The following is a 25216-nucleotide window of genomic DNA, read 5'->3' on the forward strand; positions in this document are numbered from 1 at the left end:
CAGAGTAGGATAAGCCTTGTTTTCTATGGTGTCCAGGATAGCTACCGGAAACACCAGTCAACAGGATGGGTGCAGAATCTATTTTTCGACATTTAAAGTGAGGCCCAAGTTCTTGAAGAGGTGCAGACAGGCTTTGGTGGATGCTTTTTCTGCTTCATACGTGAGGGCTTTGAGAAGCCAGTTATCCAGTTATGGGAACATTTGATGATGTTGTTGTCTTAGAAATGCTGCCACGGGTGCTAAACATTTTGTGAAAATGCAGGGAGTGGATTTTAGTGAGAAAGGTAAGACGGAGAACTAGAAGTGACTGTCGGCCACTGTGAATCTTAGAAACTTCTTGTTTTTTCGGTGTATGGGTATATGAAAATATGCATCCTGGAGATCTAGCGATGCCATGTAATCGTTTCTGTTGAGGAGGTGAAGCACATCTTGAATAGAGATCATACGGAAAAATTGTTTTTGGAGGAATTTGTTTAAGTTCCGTAAGTCTAAGCTCGGTCTCCAGTTTTTTAGCTTCTTCCATATCAAGAAGAACCAGGGGTAGAAACCCTTCCCTCTCTGACTGAGGGGAACTCGTTCTGCAACATGTTGGTAACTTCTCTCTTTAAGAGATGTAGGTGCATTTGGAAGCAAGGCAGAGGAGGAGTTGTTGGAGGGAATGGCTGAATTGGATTAGGTTTAGGACCCATTGGTCCGAAGTTATTTCCCGCCACTGCTGTAAAAAACGGGATATTTTGCCACCCACCGGGGGTGGAATTGGTGGGATAGAGGCCGACAGCTGGGAGAGGTCATTGTGGTTGACCGGTCTCCTTACCCTGACGTCCTGATTTTCCTCTAAAAGAAGCCTTGTAGTAGGCTGCCGCAGGTAGCTGGTGGCTAGTTTACTGGGGTCTGTATTGTTGAGCGGTAGCAGAATATGCTGAATAGCGAGATTGATGGTATCCTGATCTGTAAGATTGGTAACCTCTTCCTCGTGAGCCACGAAAAGGAGTCTTTTTGTATTGTAAAGTCCCCAAAGACTTAGCTGTATCTGTGTCGTTTTTGATAGCTTGTAAGGCTTCGTCAACGTAGCTACCAAATAATTCTTCACCATTATAAGGAAGGTCAAGAATCTTTGTCTGTACCTCAGGCCTGAATGTGGTGGCTTTGAGCCAGCCTTGACGCCTCAAGATGGCAGCTACCGTTAGCTGCCTGAAAGCAGTGGAGGCTACATCGATAGAGCAGTGTATCACTTCAGAGGCAGTCCTTTCACCCTCAAGACAAATTCTCTTAGCTTCCTCCTTGTAATGTGGTGGAAGTTTGTCCAAGAATGGTGTCACTTCCGACCACATCTGCCTATTTTAACGGCCCAGTAGAGCCAGAGAATTCGCTGCTCATACTGTCAGAGCTGACATTGTTGAAAAACGCTTCCCGATGTTGTCAAGCTTTCTTCCTTCTTTATCAGGAGGAGTTGTCAGGGGAGCTGAAGGATTTTTAGAGCCTCGCTGTGCTGCTTGCGAGATTACAGAATCTGCTTTTGGATGACCTATTAAGCAAGCTGGAGCATCATCCGGAGCTTTATATTTTTTGTCCAGTCTCAGCAACAATGGTGGAACAGTTGATGGATTCTGCATTTTTCTCAGCCCCTCCTTCCATATAAAATCAATAATGAGCACAGATCTCATTGATTTCCTATAAGGCTCTTTGAAGTCATACAGAAAAGAGTCCTGCTGGTGCATAGGCATCGGTAAAACAAATCGCTTAGCGGCTCTCTCCAGAAGGTTGTGGAAGCCCCCAATATCTTCCGGAGGTGAATCTGCTTGTGGGCGAGATGGAGATGCCGGAGTGGAAATGATGTAGGAATCCCATTCATCCTGTTGAATCTCTCCTTATTCTCGCTCTACTTCCTCATCAGAGGATGTTAACTGATGGACAGGAGCAACTTGAGTAGGAGGCTGAAACCTAGGAGAAGAGGGAAGCGAACCTGTATTTGTGGACAAACAGGCGGAGAAGGGGGAGGAGGCGGAGCCTGTTGGATGTTCTGCTCTGGAGGAAATCTCCTCTTATAGCCTTCCAGCATAAATTGCAGGTCTGTCATAAGATTTGAAGGGAAGTACATCATCTCCTGTTGGTGATATTGCTGTTGCGGATGGTAATATTGACGTCCATAATCATCATCTTCATCAGAATCCTCCTGATATTTGACATGAAGGTCCGATGGGCTCAAGGCTGTCCCAAAGAGACAATCATCCTCAGACCCCTCGTCCTCCTCATCTTCTTCTAAGAACTGAGATGGCAAAAGAGCCTGCACTTGACTAGGTGAGGTTACAGCTGGTGTTCACTGTATTTCTTAAATTTTATGTTTTTCCCTCCTCGTCGACGGTGTCATCAATGAACCCATTGACGTTTGCATCACCGCCAGAATCACCTTCATCGAGGAAGGCTGCTTTTCTTGCTCCATCGACGGAATTGTCGTCGTCGACAGCACACTGCCGGAAACAGGCATTTTAGTCGACGGTAACGCCGAAGACACTTCTGACATCGACGCGGGTTCTCGCATGGACACAGTCGTCAACGAGGTCTCCGTCAATGGGATCTGTGTCGTTGACGTGTGGGTCGTCGTCAGAAGTTGACCCCTCGACGACGATGAAGACTTCAAAGACACGATTTGCTTCGTCGACGATAAAGGTACATTACCCATCGATGATGTTGTCATTGACGAGGACATCGACGCCACAGATACAGTCACGGTGTTGACTGAAGACACCGCCATTGTAACCAGAATCACCTCAGGTGAGGATTTTCTCGTCAAGGGTGGTGTCGTCGAGGAGCTGCTCAACGGCGGAGCTGAAGTAGGTTTATTGAAGGTATGCTTCAGTTTATAGGTGGTGTTGGAAGTTCTGAAGCTGGTTTTTTGATATTTAAAGCCTTCCTTTCTTCAAAGGAAGCTTTGCTGGCATATCCAGTCTGTTTCTGAGTGGACTCAACAGATGTTTTTGATGCTTTTTCAGGTGGTTGTGACGATGAGCCAGCAGGGTCATCCAAAGGTCGTTTCTGAGGCGTTGTTGAGGAAGATTTAGAAGATGTATCACTCTCCTCTTCAGAGACCACAGTGTCCCTGTTTTTAAGCCTCTGAATCCACAAGAGAAGCCTTCCTTCTCAGTCTTTAAGAGTCTTTGCAGAAAAGGTGCGACATACCTTGCACTCCTTTGGTTTGTGGTCAGGGTACAAGCAGTATAAGCAGTCCTTGTGTTTATCATCAATATGCAGCCTTTTCTTCCTGCAAGTTCCACAGGCTCTGAATAGACCTTTTTTAGGTGTCTCTGACATGGTGGATGTCAGTTTGAATCACCTTAAAAAATCCACTGAGTTGGTAGTAAACTGAAAGGGTGAAAAAAACACTCAAAATCTTGAAAACTAGAAGAAAACTGAGCAGAGGGACTGGAGCTTCAGGTTCTACAGGGTGGTCTCTTCTGATTGGTTAAGTTTTAAGTTTGGTCCTTTATTACAAAAGGACAGGAATATGTTATAAAAGATTTTAAGGCCTAGAGCCTTATGTTCTATGTCTAATAGGACAATTATTTTGATAATACTGAGGACTCCCATCTCGACGACGGGGAATGATTCAAGCATGTGAATCTATGAAAGTTCCAATACTGGAGTAACCAGTGGGTGTCCCTCCTGAGCTGGCGGGGCCTAAGGAGTGCCAGTGGGAATGGGCCACCCAAATATGAGGTGCATTGTCTTAAAGAACTCGCTAGGTTGGGCGGGGGTCGCTCTGGCTCCTGGAAACTCGGGGAAGATTCTTCGACTTTCTACTCTTCTTACGCTTGTGAGACTTACCCGAAGACAACTTGGAGTGCGACAAGGATCTTGGGCTCTATGTCCGATCCCGGGACTTTCCTCTAGACCAGAATCAAGACCGTTGCAGCGTAGCTCAGAGGGTGGCAGGATCTTGTTAGAGCGCTCCGTCAAGGCCTTAGGACACATGACGCGGCAGTCGACACAGCAGTCATCGCGTGCTAGAGGCACCAGAGGCAATGGGTCCGTAACTGAGATCTGATGGTGACATGCACCACAAGAGTAGAAGCTGGCCTTCCTAGTTGACATCCTGCCACACCAGGGAAAAGTTTGTAAAATACTTTGACATAAAGTCTAAAAAGTCAGTAAAAAATTGATGGGGGTAGCTCTCCCTGGATCTGCGCTAACTGTCGCGGAAAGAAAACAACTGATATCAGCGTGCCGGGGTGGTACCTATATAGGTGTGCTTCCGGCACAATGATCAACACGCGCAGCCGAACAATGCTACCTACCAGCACGCAGGGGTACTGCTCACGAAAAAGCTCCGGATCCGGTCTGACGCCAAGGGATAATTCTAAGGTAAGGAATCTGTGGCTAGAAGTCTCTATCACACTTTTACATTAGCAGCTCTGCCTACTTTGATATTCTGGTGCATGGCCTTGCGCGTCTCTTGTTCTAAATTAGTTTTTTTATTTGCCGGTGCCCGGTCCCACCCAGGACACCCCCAAGGCAATTCTTGTGGTGAGGCCAGAGGGTGGAGCCCCAAGGGCCTGCGACCTCACCGGCTTTTCACACATTTCTCTGTGCTGGGCATGAGTCTGCAACCTCTCTTTTCCTGCTGCCAACTCATAGAAGTACTTCCCTTGCACTCCTGCCGCAGGGAGCAGCCTTTTCTTCTGGGTTCCAGGACACGGTATTTGTTTCTGGGGCCTGAGGATGGAGTCCCAGGCCCCCTATAAAGTTAATACTGGCCCAGGGGATGGGGTCTGTGGGCAGAGAGAGTCTGAGCATGGGGTACCATGCACACGTCCTTCATGGAAAAGTAATTAAATTAATCTTGTGCTGACCCCCAGGCACTGGCCCACATCAGGGTTAATTTGAAAAGTTGTCGTGAAGCACCACAGACTTTGTCTCTCGCGGGGTGGGGTCAAATGTCAAGATCTCAACAGGTGAATATCTCCAACCCAGGGCCTATTTCAATGATCTTGGGCTCATTTCACTCCTCTTAGTAAGCACTAGCCACCAGGAGCATTTTCATCTGGTTTCACAGGCTCACTCCACCACCTTCCTCCTATGCCAATGCCATAGAAATCCAGGTCTTCTCCCAACTGTTCTGCAGGGGAAATAAGGGGTCCAGCATCAATGGCCCTGGAGAGACTCACTAGTCCTGGGGTCAGATGCAGAGATCTCAGTTCATTCGGGCATCAGGGGGCTTGTCCTTCCAGCTGTCCATGGTGTAGTCACTTTCGCAGTCCAGGCCCAAAGTTTTGCTCTCTTGCTGTGGTCAGTTCTCCCCTATTCCCTGGATTTGGCTCCAGCCTGGCTAGTGAAACAAAAGTCTAGTTTTAGGTCTCTTTGAGTGTGCTGGGGAAAGCCCTTCTGAAGTATAATCAGGGCAGGGCCCAACTCCTCCCCGCCATCCTGCCAGGAAGACCTACTCCCTCTACACCCATGCCCCCTTGTGCACTGTCTAGTTCTAATACACATTTCTCAGTGGAAGAGCCAGCCTAGGCTGCTGGAAACACCCAGTAACTTTAGGCAGGAAAATGACAACTTTCTTAAAGTAGCATTTCTGAACTAATAATTTAAAATCTGACCTCACTACTAAAGGGGATTTTAAATTACAATTTAAAAGAGTGTAAGAAGTAGTTCTTTTTTAGCTGCTATCAATTTGAATTTAGCATTTAATAAATTTAAGAATGTAGCTCAATGATATCCTATAGCAGCCAGCCGTGCAACAGTAAAAAACATTTTTGGAGGATATTTCACTATTCAATTAATTTCTACATACCCAACTTGTAAGTATCTGCACCCAGCCTTTATGGGCAATAAAGCCAACATATGGGTGACATTAATATTTTAAAGGAAGGTTTACGCCTGTCTAAAGGGGTCATTTAGCACATCAAATGCACAGTTTAAAACTGTCACAAGTAGGTTACCTGTGTGGAGCTACCAGTATGCGCACAACTGTAGCCTATTATATGCAGCTTGCACATGTGTGGCACACGTTTTGACATGTAAACAGCCAAGTTCCCCTTACTCAAGCTGCGTTGCGGCAGCCCTATCATAAAAAGCAGACACTGGTGGTAAACACGCGCAAACCAAATCACCATAACTGGCAGTGAGACTTCACACAGAGAGACTCACCCACAGTAACAGCCCAAAATCCGGGTGATCCAAAGCAAAAAATCCTCGTGTACCAAATGGGCGGAATCTATTTACAACACTCAGAAAAAAACTGCCAGAATCAGTAGGAAACATGAGGATTCACCGCCTAAGTTCCTACTGAAGAAGGTGGGCATTGCTGAGAAAATTGAGCTAAAAATAAAGTTTTAAACCAATACCTACTGTTAAGAAAAAATTATCTCAACATGCTATAAATGGAAAACATCAAATGAAACAAACATGCTTTCTAGAGAATTGTTATTTGTAAAATAGAGATGAAAGGGCTGAACCATGTGTTCAGGGATCCACAGATCTGGAAAAAAAAACGGGGAGACTATGCTGGGAATGTGGTGGTCCAATGAACCCTTGAAGTACCAGCACAGTTTTTCTTTCTGCTAAGACAACGATTTCCTTTCATTTTGTGTGCTTTCAAAAAGGGCGTTTTAAGATTGGGAAAGTTGCTTTTGTGTTTTAATCCATTTTAAATTTTACAATCAATTTTCACATTTTCTCAATTTTGTTTTCTAAGATAAATAATGTTAAGCAAATGTTGCTGTACACAGGTGTTTTTTGTAGTGTTTGGCTTTCGTTACAATTGTCAAGATGAAACTTGTTTATTGAATATTTAATCACAAAATGAAAAATAATCTACTATATTTCAGAATGCAGATTATACTGTGTATAAGCAAACTTGTTTAAAAAAGTCAGAGTTGACAACGTATGAAGTAATAAACTGAACTTCGCTTACTGCTTTATCTCCAAAAATACCAGCTTCTCTTCTTGCTTGTTCTAACCAAGCTTCGGCTGCCTCAGCATTTGACATTGCCTTTAGTTTTAGGGAAGGTGTCTCCATAGGAATATCTAAAACATGGGTTCTTGGCTTCACTGTTCGTAGTACCTCAGCAGGCGTAATGTGATCTCCTATGTGGTAATTGCATATAAAATGAATTACAAAACTGACTGAGCACTCATAGAATAGAATACAATCAATTATCTGTCTTGTCCGTGTGCATTTTATAGATTATCATTCAACATCTTACACTTTTCATTATTCAGAATGGATGTATGCAAAATGAGCTTTAGAGATATGCATCTCATACTGTATTATGAATTACACCTTTGAATAGTATATATGTAATTTTATATGTGAAAGTCAAAAAGACAAAAAAGCTACTGAAACAACTAGAAAATACCACCCTGTAAATCTGTGAATTGGCAACAACCAATAAGGAAGCAAAGCTCTATAATAATAAGCTACTGATTCTAAGTCAGGATCATAGGCTCCTTCCTTTAACTGGAGCAGTGAAATTACTCAACCTCAGAGTATCCTCCTCTGATTAGCTCCACCTCTTTCTTTGCAGCTGAGGCACACTGATCAGCAGTACTCATGAATGCTTGTGAAACATTTGTTTAACATTGTGAATTTTGATAATAGTTGTGATTTAAGTAGTGTCAGACATGTAAGGTTCCACCATGTGTGGGATGTGTTTTGGACACAGGAGGTCATGGCTCTGTAACTGTTCGTGCGAAAGGATGATGGCAGCATGTTTCTGACCAGATCCATGTTTCCTGGGACCACAAAGTAGAAGTTTTAGACTTGATCACTTCTGTTTCATTCTCCACATTTTAACACTGATTCACTAAGCTTGTTGCACAACCAACAGTGGTGGCATTCTGATGGCTCTCCGTGCATTCTGGGGACAATGGCTGGGCATGGCAAGTAGGCCTTGGTTGATGCAGCCATAGGCATGTGTCAAAGATTGTGCATTATGAACATACAGGTGCATGAATGGTCTTTGCAACCTTCTTCCATTACCTGCACATTAGTGCCCAAATACATTGGTATTTTCTAGCAGCAAAGCTCTGAAGCAGATTAGTTGAGAGGCAGACTTGAGAGCTGTAATGACTTGCCTTTCTTTTACCTCTGAAATAGGTTTATAGCAGAGCATAACAGCTGCAGATAGACCACAGATCTGAGTACTAGAGGGACACTTGGCCCCTGAATTTGCAGACTGTGGAGAGGATAGATAGCCTCTTTAAGATATTGCTAGGCATTAATGCTTCATAGCATAGCTATAAATAGTGTCCTACCCACGTAATGTCAGTCTTGAATTATGCCTGCCCAAGACTCTGAGAATTGCAAAATCCTAGAAGAGGAGGACTGTAGTAATGACCTCCAAAAAGGACATGCTGCATAATGTTTAAGCATGTTCTTAGATCATCTGTGAAAGCAACACTTGTGTGGGAAATCTTAGATGTAAAACCACCCATGACCAAAAAATTACACCCTATATCCTCCTACACAGCTCATCATGTAACATGAGCCAAGTCTCTTTGTAAAGGTATTTGAAGTGTGCAAACCTAGTTGGAGAGCAAAGGAGCGCAGACGTCATGGGGAGGTTATGAGAGCCTTCAGTTACAATTCAGGATCATTTATAATGTAGAAGGATGCTCATGGATGGGGAATCCTTTTTTGTAACTATGTAATGTCCTCTGAAGAGGAGGGTCTTGAGCTTCTTTCTGAACTGCAGAGGGAATTATATAGTCCTGATGTTGATTGGGACGTTGTACCAGATACCAGGAGAAAAGGTGGAGAAGGCTTATCTTCTGGATTTCTTTTCCCCCCCACACTTTTTGTTTCAGCCTGGTGAAATTGTGGCCCCTACCTTTAAATAAACCACTGTCAAATTAAGCATCTGCAGCTTTTTCAAGATCGACCTAAAATTGATGTAGAGTTGTGTCAATGATGAGACGGTCTTTCCCTAGACAAGTGGTCACGGAGGAAGCCTGCCACAGACAATCCTTTTAGTTGCACGCAATCTGTCATTAACAAGGAGTCATTGGTAACAAGCTGTTGTAGAAGAGCTGTCATTGACCAGAAGCTCCCTTTATATACTATAATTTTGAAAAAAGCTATAATTGACATGTAGTTTCTTTCGTAGATGAGTTTGTGTACCCGAGCTGTCATCATTGGAAGGACATCATGGGTGAGCCCTTAATCGAGAAGCTATCTTGGATGAGGCATCATAAGCAGACCATTCTAGATAATTCATTCACTCGTGGACAGGTCACGGTATTTGAGTTATCATAGATGAGCCATTTGTCATGGTCACTGATGAGGAATCTATTGGTGAATGAACATGGATGAGCTACTCTGTAGTAGACTACAATTAATGAACAAGGATGCTCTTCATTGATATGTCATATTGGATGCGCCTTCTTATGAATCATCTTGGGTGAGACCTTCTTATACGTCTCATCAAGGACATCATTGTGTAGATGAGCCTTCATGTCGTTGATGAATTAATGATAGCTAAGATTTTATTGATGAAGGGTTCTGTTGCACACAAGCATTTCAGTCATAGTTGGCCATAGAGGATAAGTGATTTTATAGATGAATTATTTAGTTTTGGAAAGGTGGCCCTGTAGTGGTTTCCAACATAACAGTCCCAACGGATCTCCCGAGGAAAGATGCAGACTTCAGAGACGTCTAAAAAAAAAAAAGGCTGAATCTGTCACACAATTAATTCATATGGACAAGAGTAACATGTGCATGGAAAATTAACACATATTGAAGAATGGTAGTAATTGCAAAGGCGCACAGCAAGCTCCAGAAACATTTGAAAATAAAAAATGATTTGCCCCATGTTATTTGCGCTTATGAGCCAAGAAGAAGTTTTGAATTATACCGCCTGGGATATCTTCCCACCCAGTGATTCTTTACTTCTGGTATGGCCAATTATAGTATTTGTTTCAGGGATATTTCAGGGAACATATTGTTGCTTAGGGTCAATCTCTCTCCTGGTAATAGTTTTAAGACCGACCTGCACATTGAGTTCCACCATACAGTACACTCCTCAATAACAATACAGAGTAGTTATCGAGACAGCAATATCATCAGTGAATTGGAGTTCGTAACCAGTGCAGTTGCTTTCAAACAGGACAAAATAATTGTTAGGTGAGTTGCTCCCTTTTTAAAGACCACAATACAGCCATTGATTGTCGGTTTAAAGAACTTAAGGATCTTAGGAAAGTCCATAACTTCTAGGTAAGGAGAAAAGAACTTCTGCAAAGGGTGTTGTGGCAAGAACATAGACCTAGTCAATGTCTTTATGGAACCAAATTATGTCTAACTCTGCCCTTATGTGCATTAAGTGCCAACATAACAGTAGGGTCAGCGTACATGAGTCGACGGCGTTTCAATGCTTACAAAGTCTTACGATAATCATCAGAACATTAAAGATTACATGCCAGAGGATGACAAATAATGCGCATAAGTACAGAAGTGCTGTTTTGAACAGTGACTAATCCATTCAGCAAATTTCTGTCACAGACAAGTGCCGGAGGTTTTTTTGTCATCTTTTGACAGTTTTGCTGTTTTGTTTTTCTGCCACCTATTTGTCTGATACTTGTGCAAATAAATGATTTAAACTGTCTATTGGACAAACATACATAGGCATCATCGTATTCGTATTGTAATATTTGTGTTGAGCGTCTTGATGAGGGACCCTTGTTCCGTTATGGATATTGAACACAGCAGAATGACAAGTGGTTATGCAAAGTTTGTTTTTACAGGACGGATCATGCTTGACAGTCCTGTTTCAAAAGAATCTAAAACTATTAAAAGCCCAATGCTGGAAAAAGAAAATTACTTATGTTTAACTATATTTCTCCACTGTTGGTGTGTTTCATAGATTCACAGGCAACATTCCTTCCTGGAAAGCTAATTATTTTCAGAGCAAACTCATGCTCAGGAAATCTGAAGATGGTCTCTGGAGTTGAAGTTTCAGTCTAGCCCAATGCACTGGCCTGCCAAAAAAAACAATTAGGTGTAAGAGTTACATATGCTAATATATTAAATATGTCTTTAATAATGCCTTTTATCCCCCAGTTTGTAACCACACTCCTCAGTGAGATCTTCATTTAAAATTGCCATCCATAAGGCACAGATCGTTTGAACCTATGATATGCTGTATTTTGCATCTCCTAAGTCTTTTAGCTTATAATTCTTCACTTCAGAGAATAGATGGCCTTCTAGCTTTATATCAGTTTTAGAAGCAATAAAGAAGTACTTTGCACTATTCAACCCTTTTATTCTAAGGGTGTCAACAAGATTCCTGCTAAATCAGGAAAGCATGTGATATATTAGCACCTCAGGCCACAACAGTATTAAGTTGGGGAGATCTTGCACACAATTAGCTTTGGACTAAACCAGCCTTAGCAGTCTTCAAAAGGGAAATGTACCTGTTTGCCACACTGCAAATTATAAATGCCTCTAGAACACATTGTTAGTTGAATTCCTCTTTCATGTGTGATGTTCCTTTTGGCCACAAGATCCCCCACCACCTACCTGTTGAAGACCTGGATGGCATATGCATGCTACTCTATCCACTGTGATTTTCTGTAAAATTAGTTTACGTTGTGTTGTTTATGAAGGACGTTTGGACAATGAAATAAGAATAAATGACTTTCATCATGATTCTTGTAATTGTAATTCTAGCTGTCCCTTATTTACAGCTCCCCAACATATTATCTCCACTGTTGTTTACTCTGCTACAACATAACATGACCCTCAAATGACCCTCAAAATGTGAAGGTGGTTGATGACGCAAAGGTAGGAGGAGGGGCTGGGCGCATGGGGCCAGCACAAGTTTTCAATAAATAGTTTCTCTTTGAGCCTTTCTGGGCTATCCTGAAACAGCAGGTTTCCAAACTAGTTTTGAATAAGGGATAGCTTGAACCAAGAGCACCTAGGTCAACATGAAGATTTTTTTTTTAATTATTATTTTTCTTTTTCTCTCTAGGCTCTCTGTCTGCACCTATGCTGCAACAGATCTCTTTTCCGTTGGATCTTTCGAGTACAATAAACATGTGGGCACCAAGTTACTTTACCCAATGGACTGGCAATTATTATGGCCTTCACCCCACATAGCCCTGCAAAGGTTTTTCACTCTTTTGAAAAACTAACATAGTCTGGTGAACATAGATTTTCTATACTGACATGTAAGGGGAGGCTCCATCACAGGCTTTCATGGTGTTGCAGTCCCAATCATGAACAAGATGCCTCTCTTTAATGTTCTCTACCACCCTCTGAACTTGGACCGCGTTATTTCACCAAGATCAGACATGGATGACTCGTTATTGTTCCAGAAACTTACTGTTTGTAGCCAGGACCAAGGGGCTGCAGTTCTGCCATCTTCGACCTAATGGTCATATACCAATACCATCAGAGTCACAATTATGATTCTGCAACAAGTGTGATTTTGGGGGTATTAAATCAGTCTCCAAAAATGAGCAACATACTTGCTATATGCCAGTTTAGTCTCTTCAGGTCTCAAGTACCAATGCAGAGAAGATACCCTCTCATCCCAAGGAATCAATTGGGGCTGTAGGAAAGGATGGGGGGGGGGGGGGTGGAGGATGGGGTTGTGAAGAAAAACAAGTTAACAATAAGGAATGGTATCCGTCTATTACACCTGAGCAGCCCCCAGCTCTGACCACCTTATATCTGGAACCTCCAGTTTGTAGTCAAGGATGCCAGGTAAGCAATTTCCCTGACTTGTATACCTTTAGGCATAGAACTACGCTGGTTCTCCCTCTAAGCATGTAAGATCTTCATGGTCAGCTACATTATATGCAAGGCCAACAGTACAGGCAGCTGTCCATACCTATCTGAGAATACACAAGGCAGATTTAAATAAAACTCTCCCGGTGTTTGCATACGCTGGGAGTGGTAAAAAAAACTAGGAAACTCATCTGTTTCTTTTTTCTAATTTTAAGCTTTTTCTGCTTCGTTCTGGAGTATTTACATGTTTTATTCTTTCTGCAATTTTGTTTACTAAGGGGAATGTCATGCAACAGTAGACAGCACCTGGCTCGGTCTTGGCCAAGAGACAGGAGAGCTGTTGTGTTGTACACCTCAGCTCTGAACAAGTGTAGAGGAGTGGGGCGGGGGGGGGTTGCAGTCGTGCACTTCAACAAATACAGAAAAATGTTACTAGGGCATCTGGAGCTGCCTTGACACCTTGCTCTTAACTGAGAAAACGGGACTGAGGCAGCTCTCACCTGCTTTGAGCCTCATGTACTGCAATTCCTTTGAGGATATGGGAGGACAGAGGCAGGTTATTGTGGAATAATATTTTTTGGGGGTAAGACCAACTAGGGTGGGTAAAATGTTTTCATTTCACTGGGGCGGCTGTTAGCTGCCAAGTCCGATGAAAATCTCTCATCTTTGCCTTAGGACTGAGAGGGGTTGATGTTGCTCACTGCCCTAACCAAATGCACTGGAGATGGTATTGTTTTTTTAAAGCCACTAAGTCTTACATAAGGGCTCGGATACTTGCTCTTGGCATCCTTCATCCTATTTAAGCCAAGGAGCTAAGGGTGGAATAGTACTTGTTGGCCCTCTGCCTTGACCCTGTTTTCAGGTAGGCCGCTCCCCACGCCACACAGCACCACCGGTGTGTCCGTGCCTCCCAGCCCGCTGCTGCCGCTGCTGTGAGTTTGCCGCCCCTGTCTTCCATCAACCGTACTGTATATTGTGTCTCTGCTCCTGCATTACATTGTGTCCAGTTGCTGTGCCTTATTTCTGTTTTGCCTATTCCCTCTGTTTTCACTGCCTTTCACTGCCTTTTACTGTCTTCTTGCCTTCTGTATCCCGCTCGTTTTCCCGCCGCTGCGTCCCCGCCCCCCTGCTCGCCCTTTTTGTGTCTCTGATCCTTCATTTGCATTGTACTTAGTTGTTAGTTACTGCGCCTTATTCTGTTTTGACTAATTTCCTCTATTTTTACTGTTGTCTCCCTTTTGCCTTCTGTATCCTGCTCGTTCTCCCGCCGCTGCGTCCCCTGCGGCACCCCCCCGCCCGCCCATTCGCCGCCGCCCTCCCGCCTCCCAGCTGCTCCTCCCTCCCACCTCCCCATATATGGCGGCCGCTGCGCCAAAGGCGCACCTAAGGCAAGCCCGTCTGCGCCCATCCGCGCCTGGACCGCGCCCAGCGCCAGACCCCCCGGCCTCCACGAACGTCACGCGCACATCCCCACTACGATGCCAGCACACTCCACGCACTCAACACCGGAAGATCACACACCTGCTACCTGGCCGCCCCAAAGCGAATCCAAGGACCCTTCTCCTGCCAGAACTGCAGCTTCACCAGTATCCGATCCGCCAACCCACCCTCCGAGGAAGGACGCAACCACCTCAGAAACACGCCGCCGAACTCTGGGACCTACTCGACTCCACCTCCCCAGAAGTCGCCTTCCTAACGGAGACCTGGATGAACTCCTACTCGGCACCCAACATCGCCATAGCCATCCCTGACGACTGCAAGATCACCCGCAGAGACCGCATCAACGGCACAGAGGGAAGAATCGCCATCATCCACAGGAACACTCTCAGAGTCTCAACCAGCACCGAGAGACACCCTCAGCACTGCCGAACACCTGCACATCCAGATCCACACCGATCCCAACACCACCCTCAGAAGAACCCTCGTCTACAGACCCCCCCGGACCCCAGCCACAGTTCAGCAACTCCATCGCCGACTTCGTCAGTATACACGCCCTCGCCTCCACAGACTACATCCTCCTCGGGGACCTGAACTTCCACCTCGAGAACAACAACGACACCAACTCCACCACCTTGATTGACAACCTCGCCAAGCTCAGACTCAGACAGCTCGTCACAACACCCACCCACTCTGCCGGTCACACGCTTAACCCCATCTTCTCCGCAAGCTCTCACGTCTCCTTCAGCCACACCACCGAACTCCATTGGACCGACCACCGCTGCATCCACTTCACCTTCCAGAAACATACCACACACCACCGCACCCGACAGATCCCTTGCCGCTGCTGGAGCAAAGTCACCAAAGACCAGCTAACCACCAACCTCGCCCGTAGCCCACCCGCCGACCCCACCGACCCCGATACCGCCGCCTGCAACCTCAGACAGTGAATCGACGACTGCGCCAACGCTCTCGCCCCGATCAAGAAACCCTTCGACACACCAACAAGAAAGCCAGCTGGTTCACAGAGGACCTCCAGGCCTCCAAGCAAACCTGCCGAAAAATAAAGAAGAAATGGCACTGTGAACAGACACTGGACAGCTACGCAGCCCACAAGAACGCCACCCGCAGACACCATCATCTCATCAGATCTGCCAAAAGGGCCTCCTTCAAAGACCACCTAGACAACAACGCACACAACAGCAAAGAGCTCTTCAACATTGTGAAAGAACTCTCCAACCCCAGCACTAACACCAACGACATCCCACCGTCACAAGACCTGTGCGACTCCCATGCCACATTCTTCCATCACAAGATCGAGGACATCCACGACAGCTTCAACACCACGACCACCCCGACAGCCACTGAGTCCTCCGACCTCACGGCCACCATCCACACCAATCCCCTTCTCACCTGGACCAATATAAACGATGACGACACAATCAAGATCATGAACACCATCAACTCCGGCTCTCCGTCAGGCCCATGCCCACACCACATCTTCAACAAAGCCAGCGCCACCATCGCACCCCATCTCCGCAAGCCCATCAACATCTCCTTCGAGACCACAGCCTTCCCAGAGAGCTGGAAGCACGCCGAGATCAACGCCTTACTCAAAAAACCCAAGGCTGATCCAAAGGACCTCAAGAACTTCCGACGCATCTCCCTGCTCCCGTTCCCGGTGAAGTCATCGAGAAGACTGTCAACAGACAACTGACCCGCTACCTCGAGAACAGCATCCTGGACCCGTCCCAGTCCGTGTTCCGCAGCAACCACAGCACCGAAACTGCACTCATCGCCGCCACCGATGACATCAGGTCCATGCTGGACAACAGCAAAACCGCGGCCCTCATCCTCCTGGACCTGTCAGCCACCTTCGACACGGTCTGCCACCGCACCCTACGCACACGCCTCCACGACGCTGGGATCTGAGACAAGGCTCTGGTTTGGACCACCTCCTTCCTCTCCGGCAGAACCCAGAGCATCCGCCTCCCCCTTTCCGCTCCAAAGCCACCGAGATCATCTGCGGCGTACCCCAGGGTTCATCCCTCAGCCCAACATTGTTCAACATCTACCTGGCACCACTCGCCCACGTAGCACGACTACACGACCTCAACATCATCTCCTACGCCAACGACACCCAGCTGATCCTCTCCCTCACCAAGGAGCCCCTCACCGCCAAAACTAACCTCCACAAAGGTATGAAAGCCGTCGCCGAGTGGATGAAGAACAGCTTTCTGAAGCTGAACTCGGACAAGACAGAAGTCCTCATCCTCGGCTCCACCCCCTCAGCCTGGGATGACTCCTGGTGGCCGACCGCACTGGGAACTGCACCAACACCCACCGACCACGCACGCAACCCGGGGTTCATCCTCGACTTTACTCTCTCCATGACAAAACAGGTCAACGCCGTCTCGTCCTCCTGCTTCAACACCCTCCGCATGCTCCGAAAGATCTACAGGTGGATACCCACCGAGACAAGAAGAACGGTCACCCAGGCCCTCGTCAGCAGCAGGTTGGAATACGGAAACACCCTCTACGCAGGAGCCTCGGCCAAACTCCTGAAACGACTTAAACGCATACAGAACGCCCCTGCATGCTTGATCCTCAACATCCCTCGCCGCAGCCACATCACACCCCACTTGATTGACCTGCACTGGCTTCCCGTCAACAAGAGGATCACCTTCAAGCTCCTCACCCACGCACACAAGGCACTCCACAACACCGGACCAGCATACCTCAACAGACGACTCACCTTCTACACCCCCAACCGCCAGCTCCACCCTGCCGACTTCGCCCTCGCCACCGTTCCCCGCATCCGAAGAGCGACCTCCGGCAGCAGATCATTCTCCCACCTCGCCGCCAAGACCTGGAACACCCTCCCCTTCCTCCTACGGCAAACCCAGGACCTGCTGACCTTCAGGAGACTACTCAATACCTGGCTGTTCGAGCAGTAGCAGCCCCCCCCCCCCCCAAGCGCCTTGAGACCCTCACGGGTGAGTAGTGCGCTTTACAAATGTTCTGATTGATTGATTGATTGCCCAAGTGTGAGGTAATTCTCAGTCGCCCCATCTTTCATAGCTTGCCCGTAATTTCTAGGCAAAGAGCACAAAGATATCATTGAAATGTGGATGTGGGCATCCTGCAAATGTACAGCACTGATCCAATCTCCCTACTGAAAGAAATAAGTTACCTGCCGTAAGGAAGCATCCTAAACTTCTTGACGAATTTGTTTGGCAGTTTAGGTCTAGAAGAGGGCTTTTAACCTTCAACTAGGGCATTCTTCTGTTAAAGGACATTTGTCAGTTATAGCCTGCCTTTTGACTACTGTTTTGAACTTTTTCTATTGCTTTTGTGTTGGTAACCCCTTATTATAATTAAAGTGAGTGCAAGTGTTTGGAAACTTCAACGGAGGAGGGCACTTGGAGTGAAACTGGAGTATACCTACCTATTTCGCTGGATAACTAGGACCTTGCATCATTGGCCATATCTTCTAAGAATGGATGAGTCATTTCCTGAGATTTGGAAGGAAGAGATGAGTGCCTCCAAGGTTAGCCATGGTGGGGGCAAGGGACGACGATAAGTAAATCCATACCTCTTCCTGAGAAGCATCTCTGCATTCAGTACCTATAGTTGCTAATGTGGGCGTAAACCCTATGATACCCATTCTTGCTTGCCTCCTGATTTGTAGGACGACCTGGATGGTCTATTTTGCCTACAGAGGTCAGCAGAAGGAAAATGTTACTTACCCTGTAAACATCTGTTTATGACATGTACTACTGTAGATCCACATGTTGTGCCATCTAGAGTTGGGCTCTGACATGAGCTACTTGTTTTTCTTCTAAGAAGTCTTGGGGTCATGAGGTATAGTGACCACCTATTGCTGATAATGTGCATGGGTATCAGTTCAATTGTTAGATCGTTTTTTTTCCGACGGACATGTTTCAACTGAGCTCTGGGTCGACGCCTTTAGTCACCGTCTTTGGGCCCGTTTGTTTCCTCTACACCTGCCGGTATAACAATTGTTGCAACTACTGCAGTTCGGAGTCATGGTGCTACCTGTTCGCTCGAAGACTGGGCACTCTTTAACGTCACATCTTTGCCTACTCTATTGTGTTCGGCGTGGAGTAAGTTCCATCCATGATGGAAAGGACTCCATTTCAAAACTGCTCTCAGTGTGGAGCCAAATACCCCATGGCAGACTTCCACCAGGAAGCGGGGTCTCCTCCGCAATGGCGGAGGAGTGTCGTCCCCCCTGCCAGCTGCCTCAAAACGGCAGGAAAGGGAATATAAAATTATAACAAACACGTTTTATTATTGTTTTCCTTTTCCTTTCCCAGACAAGTCTTTGGGACGTGGCCAGGGGATGACAGGTCACTGGAGGGGAAACCGACATGCGCACTGAAGCTGTCTCCAACCTGAGCTGCATTGCCTGGTTGGAGACAGCAGGTGGAGCGCAAATCCAGGGTGCTCAGGCCAATCCTGACCCTGCTCTCATGGATGAGAGCAGCGTCAAGATTGGCTGAAGAGGACTGGGGCAGAAGAACACGATGCGGTTAGCTGCAAGTCCGTTTACAAAAAATATTTTTGTATTTTATTTGTTCGTCATTCTTTCGAACCCTACCCCCCACCCCCGCCCGGACACTCTTCAATGACACCAGCGGCTACTGGATGGCAGGAGAATACACAGTATGTGTATCTACAGCTACACATGTCACAAACATTAGTATTTCATACCAAATAAAATTGTGAAAAGTATTGAAAATGATATCACTCATCAAAAATGTGCAATCACTTAAATGTCAATGACAAAGTGCTGTGTCTGAAACCCCTATCAAAAACTCCAAGGGAGTGAATGGGTCTAGGAGAAAGGACTTGCCATAACATACTCTGTTTTAAACAGCATTAAAGTTATATTAACTACACCAGCTTAATAAATATAATCCAGGCTACCATTCATGTTATAATCTGTCTTCCACTGGAAACCGGGCAGTCAAGGCTCCCAGGCCCCTTTGCCATTACCTTAAAAATTCCAAGTAGCCATTTACACTCTTTTGCAGGGTGATTAGTGCCATATTCTTCTGCACTGTTACATTCACACTTTTCTTGATATAGCAACTAGAGACACCACCCTAGCCATATACTCCCCTGTACATCTTCCAAATGTTTTATCCATGGTGGTGAGCCTCAGATCCAGAAAGAAGAGAATTTTGTGACCCAGAAAAAAAGCCTCTTTTTATTTAATGGAAGCAGCTCTCAAGTTCTCGTTACTGGACCTGCAATACTGATCAAAACAGTAGCAAACAGTATCAAGTGTCTCCATTTATGCATCCTCATCACCTAGTTAGTTTTTTATCGTCAGGCTTAAAACTTCAGGGTCAATCCTTTGCTCAGGGCCTGCCATCCATTAATCATCAGTTCCCTAGCTAAATTATGGGGGATCATCACAAACCACTGAACTCTTCAACTGTGCTCTTCATTTTAGCAGTCACCACAGCAGCAGTTTGGAGTTGTTTTTCCTTCCCAGCATACTTGGACGTTATGGATTCCAATAAGGTTTCAAATGCTATAATGGTGGATTCGAAATTGGAATCATCACTGCCCTCTAGCCAACAATTTCAATCAAATGGTCTAACCCTGAGGACCAACCTCAATAGTATAAGCATGGTGGAATAATGTCTCTTACTTATGTTGTATACATGCTTGTGCAGCCAGGAGATTGTGCATTTACCATTCACCATTGTTGAACACACCCTATGGTTCATAGTTGAAGACAAATTCAATTTCAGTAAAGATTCCTAAGTGCCAAGCGTGTTTTGAAAATTAAGGGTGCTGCTCTTACAGCTGCAGATGCAGTCAATAAAAATGGGAACAGGTCTCTTCCATAAAAGAGCAATGAAACATGCCTGGGGAGCAAGACAAGGAAGAGGAAAGAATGGATAAGACAAGAGGCACATGCAAGCTATTAAAGGCAGGAGGGCAGCAAATAAATCTCATGGAGGCCAAATCTGAGAGGCTACATGAGAAGTGCTAGCAACAGTACATAGAAGCAAACAGAGCAGTCAAATGAATGATAAGAGCAGACAAACGGACGTACATGGATAACTTTCCCAGCCAAGCAGAGGAGGCAGCCAGTAGAGGAGAACGGGGGAAGGCCTTTAAAATCACAAAGGTAGTCAATGGTAAATCTTGTGCAACATACAACACTATGGACCAAGGACAAGGAAGGTAGAGTACCTATAACAGAGAAAGAGCAGGAAGCATGCTGGGCTGAGCACAGTTCAAGGAAGTCTTGAACAGACCAGTACCAACAAGCGAAGCGGACAGCCAAGAAGCAGAGACAGACTTGGATGTGAACACTACCCCACCACAGATATCTGCCATCCGATCTCTCAAGAACCAGAAATATTCCTGGCCAGGACAACCTGAAATCAAAAATGTTCAAGGCAGACCCTGAAACATCAGTCAAGATCCTCTAACCACAGTTTTCATTGATTTTGTAGTAGAAACAAAGTACCAGATGACAGGAACCAAGGCATCATAGTACAGATATCAAAGAAGGGATAATAAACCAACTGCAAAAGCTGGTGCAGAATCACCCGTCTGTCAATCCCAAGTAAAATCCTGGTAGAAATCATTACACATCACATTTCTGGCATCGTGGGCAAGCAGTTAACCCCTTCGCTACTAGGCCTCTTCCCCCCGCCCATGCTAAGCCTTTTTTTTGGCTATTCGGGGTAGTTCGCGCTTAGGCCCCTATAACTTTTTGACCACATAAGGTATCCACGCCAAATTTGCATCATTTTTTTCAAACATCATGGGGATTCAAAAGGTACCCAGGGTTTGTGGACTCCCCTGGAAGGAACCCAGAAATTAGCCAAAATACAGCTAAATTATTTTTTGGGGGGTAAAATGGGAAAAAGGGCTACAGATGAAAGCGTCTGGTTTTTCCCCAGCAAATGGTATCAAAAAAGGGGTTGTGGTGCTGAAATCACCATCTTCCCAGCTTTCAGGGACAAGCAGACTTCTGTCAAAAAAACAAAATATTTTACACAGTTTTGGCATTTTTCTGGGACATAGCCTATTTTTGCTATTTTTTGTCCTTTCAACCTCTTTCCAGTTAATGGTAGAAATGGGTATGAAAGCAATAATGGATCCTGGAAAGTTATACATTTTAGAAACGTAGACAAAATTCTGAATTCAGCAAGGGGTCATTTGTGTAGTTCCTTCAAGGTTTCTTTATAGAAACTAACCGTTGAATATAGGACAAATTGAAAATTAATTGAAAAAAACAGCCATTTGTGTCAACGTTTTTACTTGCAACTTCTTCTAATTATGACAGCTGTTTGAAAGCAATATACCGATACATCCTCTAGACCTTTCTGGTTGTGGGGATATATAGGACTTGTAGGTTCACCAAGAACCCGACGAACCAAGAGCCAATAACTGAGCAGCGACTTGCAATGTTTTTTTATTATGTACCGGGTATATAGCAATTATTCTGGGAAAATGTATACATGGAAAAATCGGTATGAAAGACACCTATGTATTTCTGAAATGGGAACAAAATATAGAGCTTAGAAACAGTAGATATTTGCACATTTCCGAAATTGGGAATACCCATACTAGCATGAGAATTATAGGTCATTTTTCAAAATGACTTATTTTTCTACACATTATCTTTCATTTGGAAGGCAGAAATGCATCGGAAGTCAATAGGTAATAACAGTTGCTCTACAATTCTATATTACCCTAAGTCTTCTGAGAAAAACTGTACCTCACTTGTGTGGGTAGGCCTATTGCCCGCGACAGGAAACGGCGCAAAACGCAACGTGGACACACCACATTTTTACAGTGAAAAATTATCCTTTTTTTGCAAAGAACCTAGCTGTAGTTTTTGAACCCTAGCTCTGCCGGCACCTAGAAAACTAGACACCAAGGGGAATCCAGGATGGGGTAACTTGACTGGCTCTCACCAGGTTCTGTTACCCAGAATCCCTAACAAAAACACATTTTCCTCACATTTCTGTGGGGGACGGGGGGGGCACCTGGGGTTTTGGCCCCGGGCTCACCGCCATCTAGGAAAACCTGCCAAACCCACACATTTCTGAAAACTAGACACCCTGGGGAGTCGAAAGAGGTATGGCTTGCTTGGATCCCCCAACGTTTCCCTACCCAGAATTCCCTGAAAAATTCAAATTTAGCTGAAAAAAACAAATTTTCTGCATATTTTTGTGTGGAATCACCGTGGCGGCACAAATGTCCTACCCCGCAACGTTCCCCTTAGTGTCCCGAGTGATATGATACCTCACTTGTGTGGGTGTCCAATGCAGAACTGGCTAAAAACCTATTTTTTTTTTTTAATGTAGCTCTTAGAATCCTCTGTGTTATACCCTTATTCCCATTGTTTTTGGCTCTTCCCAGTCACAGGCCCTTGCCCCACCCACACAAGTGAGGTATCATTTTACTCGGGAGACAGAGGGGAACGCTGTGGGGTAGGACATTTGTGCCGGCACAGTGACTCCACCCAAAAATATGTGGATTCCCCTTGGTGTCTAGTTTTCAGAATGTACAGGATTGCTAGGTTTCCCTATGTGCCGGCTGCGCTAGGGCCCAAAATCCACAGGTAGGCTCATTGCTAAAAACAAGTCTGTGCCTAGTGGGCTTTCTGCTGCCCTGGGTGGGGGGGGGGGTGAGGGTCTCCCCGATATGCCCCCAAGGGCGGCAGAATGACTGTGGCTATTTTTTTGGTCGTGGGGGCATTGGTATGCCCATTCTGGGCAGCCCCCACGCATTAAAAAAGCCAGCGTAATTGCTGGTGCCTATTGGGCTTTCTGCTCCCCCGGGCCAGATCAGGGGCCACTGCCCCCATCTGCCCCCCTGGGGGGCAGAAAGACTGACATTTCTCTGGAGGGGGTGGGGGCAGAAAGACCCGACAATTCTCTGGAGGAGGGTGGGGGCATTGTCATGCTCTTTTTGGGCAGCCCCCGCCCCCAACATAAAAAAAAATCCCTGGTTTGTAGTGGGCTTTCTGCCCCCCCAGGGGAAGATTGGGGGCTCCTGCCCCCACCCGCCCCCTGGGGGGCAGAAAGACTGACATGACATGGCATGACACAAAAAACAAAGGACACACACATGATGGACGGAATGCAGAGCAGGGAGTGTCATCCTGCTCACAGAGTACTGCAATAATGTGAAAGAGAAATGGTGGGGGTCATATGTGCCCACTACAAATTATATATTATTTTTAATAAGAATTATTTTTGATTTGGATATTTCTATACACTTTCATTTTGATGGCTATTCTTTTATTTTCTTTTTTCTTATTTCAAAGTATTTTAATAGAAAATATTAGCCAAGAACCAATAACCTATCCACATCCTACCATTCCATGAAGCACTTCATGCACAAAGCATGCAAATATTTATTTAATTATTTAGCAGTTTTATAAGGCGCTATTATTTAGCAGTTTCATTTTGGTTATGTCAGAGTGTTTTACAGAGTGGTGAAACAATAAAGTTGTATTGTAGGGTGGAGAGCTTAGAGCCCAGATGAACAGATGAATGACTAGATGCGTCTCAAGTCCTTTTATTGCAATATCTGTTCTGTGTTGACTTTATTCATTTATTTATAGTTATATATGGCATGAACTAGACCTGGAGATAACAGAAGGCTTCAACTAAAATAAGATAAAATAGTCGAATACAATAATCGGGTCCACTGGAATTCTGTGATTTTGGGGCTGTAGCCTCTTCTGCATAATTATGGATTTATCCCATTTGCCACATAATCCATCATCTGCTGCATATTATGCAGATTTTAACAACAACAAAAAAGGCTTCTAGCTCAAACTAATCAAAAGTTACTAAAAACGCACCAACACGTGTTCCTGTGCAGTGGAAGGCCCATTGCAAAGGTGGACTGGTCATCTTTCAATAGTTTACCGCTGTATTCGGATGTTAAACGTGTATTAACAAGGTTAAAACTTTTCCCAGCGTTAGCGTGTAAAAATGGCAAAATAATGATGTAATACTGTCACAAAATGTGCCGCTTTACACCACCTAGTTTGCCTTTTCTTGCCGCATAATTCTAGTGGCCCGAATCCTGAACAATGATATATGAATGCATCATTGAAGGTACCGGTCATCAAGTCCCACATCTAAGCAGAGATGAAAGAAAGCGAAGTTAAAACCCTGCTGAAAGCGTGAGACAAGCCATGGGACTGACAGAAAATAAAGGCCTGTATCAGTGAAACATCTTCAAAGACTTGCCGGCGGCAGGAAACTGCCAAGTGATGTCATTCTCGAAGAACTTGCCACCCGCAGTTCTTCCCACCACAATTAATGGTAATGAGCACTATGCAAACACATAATTTGGAGTCCGGCCTGATCCAGGGAATGCGTTTCCAGGTTGCGTTATTTCCGTTATGGGGGTTAAGCCGCGGACGGTCTTGCGTATCCTCAGTAAAAATAGACATGGCGACTGTTAATAGCCCAGATATGTTTTTAGGGCACATCTTGCTCATTTTGCATGGCCATCGCTTCTGCCCTGCCTGCTTTCGGCGCCAATAAGCAGCTAATGAGAAGGGCCTGGATTGATGTACATTGACATCCATTCCATCCAGCTGAGCTCCAGTCCTGGGATAAAGCATTTGAGAATACCCATGCATTAGCTCCGCTGCCATAATGTTCAGCTTTCATACATTCCCTGGCATGCAAACCTGCAAAATTCCCAATTAGTCTTTGAGTCTTCAATTTACAGCAATGTACAGTGTATCACTGGTGGCAGACTCCATTGTGTGAATTAGCACAGAAGGGGGCACAGGAACCTTGCAAATGCATGTCTATGAAAAGAAGCGCGAGCAAAAAAAGGAGACGGAGAGGACAGAGCGAGTGAGTGGCCGGGACGTGAGGGCGAGGAGAGAGCCGTGCGCGTTAAAATTAGGATAAAAACTCTTATTACAGTGTCCAGAGAACAGACACGTTCAAGCTATGAAAGCAAATGCATGTCTATAACAAGAAGCACAAGAGAAGCGCGAGCAAAAAAAGG

General features: G+C 45.3%; 1 protein-coding gene across 3 annotated transcripts in view; it reads right to left on the reverse strand.

The window, feature by feature from the left end:
- CFAP36 (cilia and flagella associated protein 36) overlaps nucleotides 1-25216 on the reverse strand; it is a 537779-nt gene that overhangs the window by 204833 nt on the left and 307730 nt on the right. For all 3 annotated transcript variants that reach the window (XM_085612386.1, XM_085612387.1, XM_085612388.1), the window contains exon 8: nucleotides 6914-7086. In XM_085612386.1, coding sequence (XP_085468512.1) covers nucleotides 6914-7086 — 173 coding nt within the window. The remainder of the gene's footprint in view (nucleotides 1-6913; nucleotides 7087-25216) is intronic.

Source organism: Triturus cristatus, chromosome 6 (genome assembly GCF_964204655.1).
Source record: "Triturus cristatus chromosome 6, aTriCri1.1, whole genome shotgun sequence".
NCBI classification, from domain to species: Eukaryota; Metazoa; Chordata; class Amphibia; order Caudata; family Salamandridae; genus Triturus; species Triturus cristatus.